The sequence below is a fragment of the Archocentrus centrarchus genome, chromosome 19, assembly GCF_007364275.1.
Source record: "Archocentrus centrarchus isolate MPI-CPG fArcCen1 chromosome 19, fArcCen1, whole genome shotgun sequence".
Classification (NCBI taxonomy): Eukaryota; Metazoa; Chordata; class Actinopteri; order Cichliformes; family Cichlidae; genus Archocentrus; species Archocentrus centrarchus.
Window position 1 is genome coordinate 15,983,060 of NC_044364.1, and position 13,663 is coordinate 15,996,722.

The 13,663-nt window shown below is 39.0% G+C and overlaps 1 protein-coding gene across 1 annotated transcript in view; it reads left to right on the forward strand.

The window, feature by feature from the left end:
- The window catches only part of dock1 (dedicator of cytokinesis 1), a 203,809-nt gene that overhangs the window by 174,604 nt on the left and 15,542 nt on the right, over positions 1-13,663 (forward strand). The window contains 5 exon segments of the mRNA XM_030754788.1: positions 3,215-3,356; positions 5,036-5,117; positions 7,042-7,126; positions 9,954-10,040; positions 11,463-11,639. Coding sequence (XP_030610648.1) covers positions 3,215-3,356; positions 5,036-5,117; positions 7,042-7,126; positions 9,954-10,040; positions 11,463-11,639 — 573 coding nt within the window.

The window sequence follows — 13,663 nt, forward strand, 5'->3', positions numbered from 1 at the left end:
TCTTTCATGTGTTTGACCTTACCTGAAATAACCAGAGATAGTATATTTCTGACCGCCTATAAAAACCTGGACTTACGTAACTTACATTTTTATTCTTTCATCTTTTTTTTTTTTTTAAATGGAGCATTCTTTGTGATACATTAGATACAAAAGAGTTTACAAGCTAGTCGTAGTTACATAACCCCCTAAAAACTAGCTTCTGTCGTAGCTCAACTTATTTTTCCACATGAAGTATCAGAAATGAAGCCAAAAAGATTTCAGGCATTTTGAATGCTAATATGTCTTTGATATTGTTCTCTTATAAGGAGTCAGTTTGTAGCCCATCTTGATATACTTAATATTTATGTCAAATGACATCTTTGTGGGTACATAGGGAATGGATAAATATAGTTAAGAAGGTTTTCAGTAGGGTTTGGCAAAATAGCCTTAAAATTATATCACCATGTGTCAAGGAAATTGGCGATGACGATATTTATGACAATATAGAAAAAAAAATGAACAGCAATAGATGAGTGCAGCTTGCAGGCAGCAGCATTTATTAGTGCAGACAAAATTAATGTCATTTTCAATCCTTCTCTTCCAATGAGCTTCTGTCATTGATGATAGACCGCCTAATTTAAAGTGTGACTCTATTACCATAACGTGGCAGAAGCAGCAAAATTACAGTGCAATAGTAGTGACATAGCAATGTATACAGTGACACAGCATAAGTCAGATGTAACCACAAAAGTTGCCTAGGTGGTGTTTTCCTTGGAAATTTGAAGTAAAAACATAACGTAGCTGCTTAACACTTTAGTTTAACAGTAACTAAAATAACTTAAGTTTGCAACTTTTCAGGAGCTGCACAATATTGTCACATTATAAACTTGCAAAGTATTTTGTGGCCATATGGCATTGCATATCAATAATATCCTGATATGACACTTGTATATCACGTAATAATTTGTACTGGTCTTAAGGTGGACAGTATGATATGGCAGACCCCATGCCTCATATTGCTGTTTGTTGCGGCCCTGCAGTGTCCTCAAGGAAAAGTCATGACCATGCGCAAAATAATCAGTTCTCTAATAAAGACATTTTTTATGCTCCCTCCCATCCCCTTTATACAAATTGATTTTATACAACAGTACTTAGTACTTAACTGCTTATGATTTATTAATTAATATAGTTAGATACTGGGCGTGGTACTTGTAAAATTCTCCAGATAAGGTGAATTGTTTTAAAACATCAGACGCAACTAGATCATTGACTCTGGTTATCTATGTGTTGGGGGGGGGGGACTACAGTTGTAGTTTGTTTTCATCAATACTATATATTAATATATTAATACTATGTAATTTAACTGTCTGTATTACAGTTTATAAACACAGTATATTGTACAAAAAAAGGTCAAGGACAGAATATTTACCTTAAGTTGTATTTTGAAGCTTGAAAATTACCTTTCCAGGAAGCTTTGAAGCATGACTGAAAGTTTGTGTTGCATTTATTTGCCCTATAAAAAAAAATCCTGAGTTCCTTTCAGCTTTCATGTGCATTAAAGGTTATCTTAGACAAAATCTGTATGAAATACTAACAATTGTTTCGCTCACTTTACATGCTGTTGGCGTATTTATTCCCATCTCCTTTCTCTTCCCATCAATCGTAAACTTTACTTAATCCCTGTATTAAGTTCCCTGTGACAGCTCAGCTTGTGGAGTGGTTGAGGGTGTGAGAGTTAGTTTGAAATATGTATCCTAAGACTCCACATTCGGAGACACTCTGATATGAGCTGTCATGTTCTATCAGTCAAAATGCTCCTCAGACAGACCCCTGAGCACATTCAGGCAGCTGAAGGAACGTTTCTGGCTCTTGCATTTTTAGGCGCACTCTGTGCACTCTTCTCTTATAATTTATTTTAGTTTTGGAATAAAACAAGATGACCTTTTCTTCAGATTGTAAGTCTATAAGTCAAACCTTGTCTGTGTAGTAGATCCAGAGGACGCATCCATCCATTTCCTTTAGATTTTCCTTGTAAATCAACAATGCTAAGAGCGTGTGATATAAAGTTTCCCTTTTGTGTGTCTACTTGTTTCAACCTTAATTAAAGAGCTTACATCCTGACAACATGAACTTTATTTCAAGTTTATGGCATTATAATTATGTGACCTGTTGCTGCTTTGTCACTTGACTGTTTGCTTTTTTACCCACTACCAAGAAAGAAAGACCGTTTCTGTGTGAGTCATTATTTCACTGAAAGTGGTTTTCTTTTCCAGAACTAGCCGGTGCAGGTCTGAGGGTAATCAAAATGAGAATTATGACATTGAGATGGCTGTTCACACGACCTGAATGCTCAACAAGCGTAATGTGAAGCTGCTGTCTTATGAATAAGCAAACAATATGCAGTGCTGGAGAAAGGACTAGCTGTCCTCTTTCAGATATTAATGGTCTAGAGGAATGCAGACGGGTGACAAATTAAAGTAAAAAAAAACAACTTAAATTGTCTTGGGTTTTAGGCCACCACGAGTTGCCAGAACAGATGTGTCTGGAAAATGAGGAATGGCTCTGAAAATCAATGTTCTTTTGTCAACTTAGCAGTCAAAGCAAATTTGAAAATGGCCCTAGACATTTATCATTCCTGCAGTTTATCTTGCTAATAAATGAAAAGCATCTCTGTATGAGTTCTTTGCTTTTATCGATAGCTATTCACCAGGTCCACTAATTTTCTTCATAGAACCAAAGGAAGAGAAGCGTCGAGTTTTGAGCTGTTGTTTTCTGCTGCTGTTGACTCTGCACCATTCTGGGGGGAATTGAGACTCTCACACTAGACTGAAATTAAAAAGGGTGCACATAGTTCCAATAAAGAATAGAAATGCATTTTTAATGTTTTGTTTTGTTTGTTTTGGGGGGTTTTTTCAGGGGAGGGGGATGAGCTATACTCTGTGGCTTCAGTCACTCACTCATGTTGAGCAGCTCTCGAGACAGCTGCAAACTGCAATCATCCTGTTCCACACGATGGCAATTTGAATGGGCAGTTTCACGTGCATATGTCAGTGCCTCATGTCAGATTTTACTATGGTCTATGCATACTGTTTGTGTACTGTTAGTATGTGTACTTTAAATATATATTCATATTCAGGAAGTGGTGTACCTCATACATATATATTGCAAATGTAAATGTAAATTATGCATTCATGAAGATATTTAAGTTTTGACTGTCTTCTTCTGTGTCCTTCAGAACAAAATGTTCATTTACCGTGGGAAGGAGTACGAGCGGCGAGAAGACTTCGAAGCACGTCTCCTGACACAGTTTCCCAATGCTGAGAAGATGAAGACGACAACACCGCCCAGCGAGGACACAAAGTCTTCCTCTGGACAGTGTATCCTAAGAATGATTCACAGTGAATTTTAATTTTTGGTATTTTTATGTATTTGTTTCACTTTAGGTGAGATTTTAATCTTGTTGTTTTTCATCTTTTTAGTGCAGCCACCATGTTTAAAGGATGTCACTGCACAAAATAACTGGATATAGGATAGATTGTTTTACATTCTTCAGAATGGTTACATACTTACACAGGAACTCTGTCTTTTCTTAGCGTTTAAGTAAAGACTCTGTTCTTTTCAGCACTTCTTGACGTCACCCCTAATAAAGTGGATGAGAAATTAGGCTGAAGCATGAAGTACTTACAGTCATGTGAAAAAGAAACTACACCCTTACTGCCTCCATATGAATTTAGAGGGTAGCCAGGAGTTGTTAATCAAATACACTTAATTAACTGATGATCAGTGAGTGTGAGCACCTCTATAAAAGCAGCAGTTTGCTGGTCTGGAGATTTGCGTTAACTCAATGCCACAACCTTCCCAGTGGAAAGGAGTGGAAAATCTAGGCAAATTGACCCCAGTGTCCGACAATGCTTGGAGAAATTGAAAAAAATCTGAGCTACATCTCAGAATCTACAGGCCTCATGTTAAACAGCATGTTTAATGACAGTACAATTATAGAAAGACTAAACAAGCATGTCTTGTTTGGAAGTGTTGCCAGGAGAAAGCCTCTTCTCTCTAAAAATAAAATGGCAGCATGCCTTAGGTTTGAAAAGTTGCACCTGAACAAATCACAAGACTTCTGGAAAAGTGTCCTTTGGACAGATGAGATCAGAGTGGAGATGTTCACCTATAACACACAGCACCACGTTTGGCAGAGACCAAAATGCCTTGCACTCAATGAGTTAGCCATGAACTACTCTGCATACTCAAATGTGAGGCCATCTGTCCAACAGCTAAAGGTTGGCCAAGTTTAGCTCACGCAACAGAACAGTGATCCCAAGCACAGCAGCGAATCTGCAACAGAATAGCTGAAAAGGAAAAGAATCCAGGGGTTGCAACGGTCAAGTCAAAGTCCAGACCTCAACTCGATTGAAATGCCATGGCGAGACCTTAAAAGAGCTGCACATAAGGGAATGCGCAGCTCTTTTAAGCAAAAGAGTGAGCCAGAATTCCTCCACAATGGTGTGTGAGACTGATGAAGTCATATAGAAAACAATTACTTTAAGTTGTTGCTATTAAATGTGTTTCTGTGAGCTACTGTATTCGTGTACTTCATTTTTTCACAGGACTCCAAAGAATCCTGTGAAAGCTTTTTTTCACATAACTGTATTTGTCAGTCATGAAGATTAATAATCACACTGTCATTACAATATCATTTTTTTTCCAGTTGCAATACATTTAAACAAATTGTCAGCGTGCTGACAGATCATCTGATCTCAGTGTCAGCTTATACTAGCTGATAACTCGGGCCATGCTCTTTAAGCTTTATTAGCCTGCACATAGTAGCTCCTCCATTTCATGCTATTTCTGACTTAATAAACATCATAGCCATTGTCATTGATGTATGTGCTGTATAATGAGTTTCTTCCTGAAGTCTTAGAAAAGAGCTATACTGCCAAATATAAATTACTGCAGTATTAACTATAATATTTAATAGCCACCAGCTCCTAAGTAACTTCATTTTATTGATGTGCGTACAGCAGTTTCATTTATTTCCTTGATGTTTCTGCTTAAGACATCCAGTGTTTCACAGTGAAACCCATTCTGGACCTGCCTGCCAAGTTTCAAAACAAGCCTGTCTCTGAACAAATAGTCAGGTAAGTTCAAAGTCCCTGCTCTTCACGTCTTCACGTTTATAATAACTAAACTAAGTCACATAAGATTAATTTCATTCTGGCAACATCCAGTTTATTTGCCCCGCCAGTCATTCAAACAGTTTAGTGAGATTGTGTCCAGATCCATTCATATTTTAGTGTGCTGACTTACGCTGTGGAGAAAGGTGATTAAATCTTGATTTAAATGTGGGTCTGCGTAGAACAAACACTGGTTGACCTTCTTGTCGTTCTAGTGGTTATTAACTTTCAGCAGCCATCTGCTATTATCAGCTGTGCCAAGTACAACATTGTTACTCTGACATCATTAATACCATTGCGTGGAGCATCAGGACCACAGCAAACATCGGGCCCCTGCTCTCCCCTTTGAACAAATGTTGTACGCCAGCCATGCGCTGCGTCACTCAGCTGTGCAAATTCACTTAGGTATTCTACCCAACGCATCAGTGGGCATAATTAAAAGAAGACATTTACTTGGAAAAGCCTTTAGGCAAATATACCTGTGCACTGATCTTATCAGAAGTCCAGTCAAGGCGGCACTGGTCACATTCTCCTGCATTGATCTTTTCAGCAGCCTTGTTGTCTTGCATGCTAAGTGTATCTGATTAGAATATGTAACTCTGTTAATGGCCTAGATTAGATCGACAGATGATCGCTCCATATAAACATTCCTTTACTCTCTTTCAACCGACTCTGTTACTGCTTCAACTCTTGCGGTGCTGTTCTCTCTGTCCCCCCGCTCTTCATTTTCTCTCATTTATTCTCTCATTCAGTGAAAAGATCAGTGGTGCATAGCAATGAGACTGAGCTGTTTGAGCCAAAGGGTCACAGCATAAGGCAGAGCATACCCCATTCTGACCTTGCTTTGCCAGACCACGCTACTCCGTCGATTGTAGCGCGCCAGCTAAAGGCACGTAAAGGGCATAATTGGGGTAGCAGTGCTGATTTTAAACTGCTTTATTAATCTGTTCATTAAATCAGAAGCTCAGAGGCTTCTTTTTTTTTCTTCTTCAAGTGAAGGCCCCACTTTTTCAGCTTACTTGGGAATAGATCTCGTGTTCAGTAAACACTGTGCTGCCCTTTGCGAGTAAGCACAGAAGGGAACATCTGGTCGTCAGTATAACATAAGAGACTCAAATGTTGGTAGCACCTGAGTCCAGCTTTCCTGTGTAGTCACAAATGTCTTTTGCAGTGTGTTCATTAAAAGCAGAAAAAAAAGTTGAAACATCCCATCTGCACCCATTTATTGCTGTTGCTTTAATCATTAAGGGGTTGCGGCTCTGGAATGGCACTGATTCAGTTCATATATTCTTTATAATTATTTGCTAATAAAGTCAGTTCACACTCTTTGAACCATATGGTGTGGTTTTAGGAATGGGAAATACAATATGGTGGATCATAATAGCTAACTGTGCTAATTTCCCTAGGAAAGTGTGATTATGTCTCTTTATGCCAATAAGAGAAATGGGTAAAGGTGGGGAAAAAAAGCAAGCAACGAGTCTGTGAAGGGGAAACCATGCCCAGCTAGCTGAATCCACAGCTCCTATGTAACACCATCATTTTCCTACTGTGAAAAGTCTGTTAACCTGATTTGGCAAATTTCCTCCCTGCTAGTCATGTGCCTCTGTCAGGTGTGCTGCAGCTTATCTTCATGTCTGACATCTCAGGCTAAGTTTAGGGCCTCCCAGTGACGTGTGGGACCCAAAAATGAATTTATTTCTCACAATGAGGCCATATCTCAAGATAGTCAAAAGCCAAATGCAAATCACAATAATTCCCGTCACAGCTGCCCTGGGAGGTGGTTTGTCCTGTGTTTGACCTGAAGCAAAGCAATCAACCTTTGAATCAAGCTGTGGATTGCCCATAACAGTTTTAATTTACTCAGGTACTGATTTTTCTCCCTCCCCAGCTTCTACACAGTAAATGAAGTCCATAAATTCCAGTATTCCAGGCCAGTGAGGAAGGGAGAAAAGGACCCTGACAATGAGTTTGCGGTAATTCCTGATTTTGTTTGTTTGTTTGTTTGTTTGTTTGTTTGTTTTTTACTGTTATAGGGTTTATTGAGTCAAAAGTACTCAATCACACACAGAGTGGTAATGGGAAACTCTAGCTACAATGTAAAAACATATATTAAACAACGTGGATTGAACGTAAATGAACAACAGAAAAATAAGGAAATATAAAATAACTTTCCCAGAACAAGTGACTCAGCTCCATTTGCAAGTTGCGCACTTGCAGGATAATGTACTTAAAGTAGGTTAAATTAGAGGAGGCAGAATAGTAGCCTCCAAACCTGATCAAATAGCTTGTCGGTGTTTTATGCTGAGATGCAGCAAAATGGAGTCAAGCTGAAAATGGATTTCCACTTTTGCCTGTTCTCATCAGGTTGCTGCTGTGCCACAACCGCCACCTTGAAATTTATTACTGTAGGACTGAAAAATCTTTCAACTTTATGATGCATGTATACTTATGTAGATATTTTCTGTACAGAAAATCAATAACACTGTAGAACATAGAGCTAATTTGCATAGGCAGAAGAAGTTACACCACAGGAGAGGGATAGACAAAGGATTTTATTTCATCTTTAAACGCAGGAAACAGGAAACACCACTTATTATGGGGCCAACAAGAACATCCAAACTATAGTAATCTATATCCAGCTGGCCTAATGCAACTATTACTGTCAAGTCATCAGTTTATCTAGTGAGTTATTCTTTGTGCACACTTAATATCCAGGTAGCAATAACAAGGAAAACAAATTAAAGCCTGTGACGCTTTCCTCTTTGTGTTTGCTGTGGCATCACTTCAGCTGAACAGGATGATGAATTTCACTCATCTCAGACTTGCTTCTGTTGTCAGACTGATTGGACTTTCTCTGTCCTGACAGAGCGATTATGGATATCTATTGCTAGACATATTGTGTCTGTCACATCTATTATGCATGTCAATAAACACAAATCCTTGTAATTTGCTGCTGCTCCAGAGTGAGTAGTAAGTAGATTTTAAAGCCTCTAAATATTTAAATAGGAGTATTGTTTATTTTTATTTTCAGGCATACTGGTTGTTAAAAAAAAAAAAGGCTGGAAACTAAATTTGGAACAAACCTCACTTGCAGGTGAAACCTGCCATGCAAGTTTTTCTTCTCAAGGTTTAGTGTTATATTAGATTATAAATATTTGATGCTTTACAACCCCAATTCCAAAAAAGTTGGTCAGGATTGATGTCAGGAACATGTGGGGAAACTGGCTGGAATGGTACGTGGTACAAAAAAGGAAACATTTTGCAACTAATTAGGATAATTGGGAACAGGTCAATAACATGATTGGGTATAAAAAAAAAAAGAGCATCTTAGAGAGGCAGACCTTCTCAGAAGTAAAGATGGGCAGAGGTTCACCAATCTGCAAAAACTGCATCTGCAAATTTTTGGAACAATTTCAAAATAATGTTCCTCAGTGTAAAATTGTAAAGATCATCTACAGTATTTAATATCATCAAAAGAGTCAGAGAATTTGAAGAAATCTCTGTGCGCAAGCGACAGTCAGCACTGCATTCCAAAGAGGAATGATTCTGTCATGGAAAACTTTGCATGGGCTCAGGAACACTTCCAGGAATCAGAACATCATTTGCTGTGCCAACCAAAAATGCAGGTTAATAACGCTATCATGCAAAAAAAAAAAAAGCCATATGTGAGCATGATCCAGAAACCCTCATCTTCTCTGGGCCCAAAGCTCATTTAAAATGGACTAAGGCAAAGTAAAAAACTGTTCTGTGGTCAGACAAACCAAATTTTGAAATTCTGTTTGGAAAACATGGATGCCGCATCTTCCATGCTAAAGAAGAGAGAAATGATCCAGCTTGTTATCAGTGCAGTTCAAAAGCATGCATCTCTGCTGGTACAGGGGTGCATTAGTGCCTGTAGAACTGGAGGCTTGCACTTCTGGAAAGGCACTGTCAATGCTGAAAGGTAAATCCACATTTGAGAGCAACATATCCTCATATCCATATGCCTTTTTTCTTTCTTTCTTTTTTTCCTTTTCAGAGAAGGCCTTGCATATTTCAGTAAGACAGTACTAAAACACATACTGCAGATATTACAACAGCATGGCTTTGTTGTAGAAATATCTCGGTGGAGAACTGACTGCCTGCAGACAAAACCTTTGACCAAATGAAAACATTTGGTGTATCATGAAGCCAGAATACAACAAAGCTGCTAAAATCCTCTAGCATACAAGAATGGGACAACATTGTTCTCCCAAAAGTCCAGCAGTTGGACTCCTCGGTTCCCAGATGTTTATGGACTGTTGCTGAAAGAAGAGGGGATGCTGCACAGTGGTGAACAATGTCAACTTTTTTGTGATGTGTTCCTGCCATCAAAATCAAAATTAGTATTTTTTTTTCCTTAAAATTATATGTTTTCTCCACATAAACATTTGATTTTCTGTTCTACTGTAAATACAGGATGGCTTTATGAAATTTGTTAGTCATTCCATTCGGTTTTTATTTACATATTTACACAGCATCCCGACTTTTTTGGAATTGGGGTTGAATTTGTGTGTGTGTGTGTATGTGTTAGTGGGCCTTAATGAGCTCCCATCCAGACAGGGAGGTAGCAGAACCTTCTTCCAACCAGCTTACCTTTAGTGTGATGTGAGTGAACAAACATGTTATGGTAATCTCATTTAGGCAACGGCGGTCTTGTTTCACTGCAGTGGCTTGGCACAGCTGCAGCTTGATCTGTTTAAAGTGCCACATCATTTTGATTTGAGCTGTATCCGTTTTTTTTCCACATTTCCAATTTTGTGCCTGTCTTTCTGTCTGCAGAACATGTGGATTGAGAGGACCACATACACTACAGCATACAAACTTCCTGGCATCCTGCGCTGGTTTGAAGTCAAGTCACTCTCCACAGTGAGTATGAAGAGCCTCTGTGCCAAGCAAACCTCCTAATCAGATGAGGATCTGCTTAAAGACAATCAATATGATTTGTCCACTTAAGCAGTATAGACGCAGGGGTGCCACTCCCCGGGCTAACGACAGGGCACGTTCTCTCTCTGCCAGATGGCCCACATTGATTCACCCAGCACTCATGTTTCTACTGAAAATAGCTACACAGCACAAATGCATCTAGAGGACAGTTCAGACTTTGCTCTCTTTTCACTTTTTGTAAAAATACCTGGATTACTGTATTGAAAACCATTTGATAAGAAGATGATCAGACCGCAGCAAGGGGCCTAAGTGTTTCCTGAAGCTTTATCCAGCTACATCGAAATTTAATTGCTTTATCTCTGATGCTTTAATTTTAAATGCTGGTCTGGTATCCCCATTTTGGTCTGAGGGAGTGTAGAAAAATGTGTACCATATAATCACAAGCACAAGGGCAGATTACAGTATCACTTAGAGCCCAAACAGGCTTTTTCCATGTGTCATTAGTTTGTCCCAAAACAAATGCACTACTTAGTGCGATTAGCCTTCCCCTACCTCCCAGACACCTGAGTCCATGTAGCTGAGTGCTAACTCTCCATTGTCACACTAATTCAGAGCAGACACCTCTTCCTTCAGGCAGAGTTGGAATTTACTGTCAGCAGCAGCTTGCCCTCCAGATGAGCCAGGGAGAGGCAAGGTCCCCGAGGTCAGACTCTCTATTTAAAGCTTAATGACTGGGCTGAGATTCACCAGGCCTAATCCTTCCATCTGACAGTTCTTTTTATCGAGCTGGCCTGAGACATACCGGCACAGATTGGAGATTTGTCTTGCTTGTACAACATCTTTACTTTTTTTTTGGCTTGCGTCTAATTCTGACATTTACTTAACAGTCCATGCATGTTTTCTTTAAAGTCTTAATACAGTGAAGTGTTTCGGGAGTTTTTTTTGTTTTCATTTTTTTTTCTCATCCGTCCAAGAGATGAGATTGCCCCTATGCAGAGTTAAACAGATTGTGTCGAAATTAGTTTTCACACACTAAGGGAATGAATGACAACATTTCTAAGCACTTTATTCATCTTTTTGTCTGCATTGCCAGTCATTTTTTGTTGGCATGGGAATTGAAATTCTGGTACACCAGCACACTATCCATCTTCATTTGACAGTTCCAGGTTCATGTATGGGTGCAGTATCAAAAATTATTCATTGTTTCTGTTTGATTTATGTGTGCAGTTAAGGCTTCCTAAGCCTATTATCTTATAACCTTTCTCTAGCCTGTAACACAAAATGTTTCCCTTTGACTGTTGTGATCACAGGGTGGAAGCAATATACACTGTGTGTAAATACACGGAAACTGGTGAACAAGTGCTGTGAATATCTGATAACACCTTCACTTTCTGTGCTACACAGGAGGAGATCAGTCCATTAGAAATTGCCATTGAAACAATGCAGCAGACCAATGAGAAGATCAGCAGCATGGTGCAGCGGCATCTCAATGATTCCAACCTTCCCATCAACCCCCTCTCCATGCTGTTGAATGGGATTGTGGACCCAGCTGTCATGGGAGGTTTTGCCAACTATGAGAAGGTAGACAACAAAGATAAAGATAGATAGGTTGTCCCTTTATTATCTTAATTTTTGTGCCTCCATGTCCACATCTTTAATTTTAACTTTACTTTAGCACAAGCCATAAAGCTTCCTTTTATCTGTTTTGGGGTTTTTTGGAAACCACTTTTTTTTTTTTCCTCCATACACTAAGAGGCATAATACTTATTTTTTTAAATAGCCTGAGGCTGTACAGACCAATGACACCTTCAGTGGGAACACAGCATTAGAAGTGATGCTAAGTCAAGTATTTTTATACTTGGAGCAGGCTAGGCTAGCTGTTTCGTCAGTACCCTTCTTTATGGTAAACTGAGCTAAACACCCACTTTTCAAGATTTATATCTGGTGGAATAAAGTCTTGTCATTTAACTGCCAGAAAGGAAGTAGAAAATCATATTCCTCATAATGAAAAACCTTTCTTATACATTTTCCACAAAAAGAAAAACGTTTTCTGAAAAAGAAACAAGAGGAATGCCTCATAGTGTAATAGTTTATATCTTGAATGTTATCATTAGAGATGCACTTTGCAACCATCCAGGGACCAGAGTCAGCCAATTTCCGATTTCTCAGCCCAAACCAGTGACCACCCGGTCAGCCTGCAGTATGTCCGATTAGGAACTGGTCCGTTCAGCTGCGTAGGGAAATAGTCGCCCCTCACGCCCACTGCCACATGTTGGTCTTCACTGTGCACTGAGCACAGTACCAGATGAATTTTTTTGAACCTAACTACCCTGTTGTGTGTTTGTTTTCTTTCTTTTCTTAAAGGTAGCGCCGCATAATGGCTGCATGACCTCAGACACCTGTCTTCCCTGTTTGTTTTGTTGGTTGTATTTCTTGGATGGGGGTTCTGGAACGTAATTTCATTGTATGTCTTGACGTATAATGACAATAACTTCTTGATTCTTGATTCTGTGAGTAAAGACACTAAGTTTGCCAAAGTAAACCTCAGGCGGACAGCCACAGAAACATTCGTAACGACAAACCTAATGGGACACTTAAATCACCCTCACCCACATGAACTTGGACATTTTAAAGAAGCTAACAAAGGCAAAGTGGCTGATGCTAAAGCCGTCCAGAGCTCACAGCCAGCAACAAGTCAGCAGACTCAGTATGCGCAAAGGAATCACACCATAGATGGAACTACTAAAAAAATCTCAGATGAGTTCAAATCTTGCCGACCTTGACCTCAAGGTCAAGGTTAGAGATCAAGTTTTCTTAAAATCTAGTGAAAATGTAAACTCGAGACTTTTGTGACCTAGGATGATCAAATCGATGCCATAGATGCATCTACTAAACACCTCAGACAACTTAGTTCGTACCATAATAATGCCAATCATAGAAAGTGACCGTATTCACAGTGGTTTATATTTATTATGATTTTAGCATTTCTTATTCCTGGTTCTTTCTTAGTCATTTGCTTTTGAACTGATATGGTCACCAAGGCTCACATGCACCCCATTAATATCTACTGAGACCTGGTAATTATGTGTTTGAGAACTTGTATTTCCAGGGGATTTGTGCCATCTAAAGATTCTACTGCCAGGAGGCTGACGGGTCACACTGGTGGCTGACAGTATTTTTTTTTCCTTTTTCAGAAGCTCAATTCAGTCTTCATTTTATTCTGTTTTTCAAATACTGTAGTGGCTCATGTGGAAAGGGAAAGTCTTTTTTTTTTTTTTTTTTTTTTTTTAAATACAACCCTTTTACCTTTTTGATGATTTCAGAAGTGATAGCCTATTGGTTTCCATACCTGAAATAGACTTATACCAATCTTGAGAGTGCCTCCTGAGTCAGAGGAGAAGCAATGGGAATTCTTTGCCCTCAGGTCACTCCTTCGTCTCAATGAAATAGTGCAGGCAGTGCATGAGAGACGGTTTTTTTTTTGACTACATTTTTCACATCTTAACAGACCTTCCCAATGTTTCACCTTTGTTTCATCTTTATTTCCCCTCATTTTTCTTTTTATTTATATCACAAACTTCTTTACAATTTCACATTTACCTTTA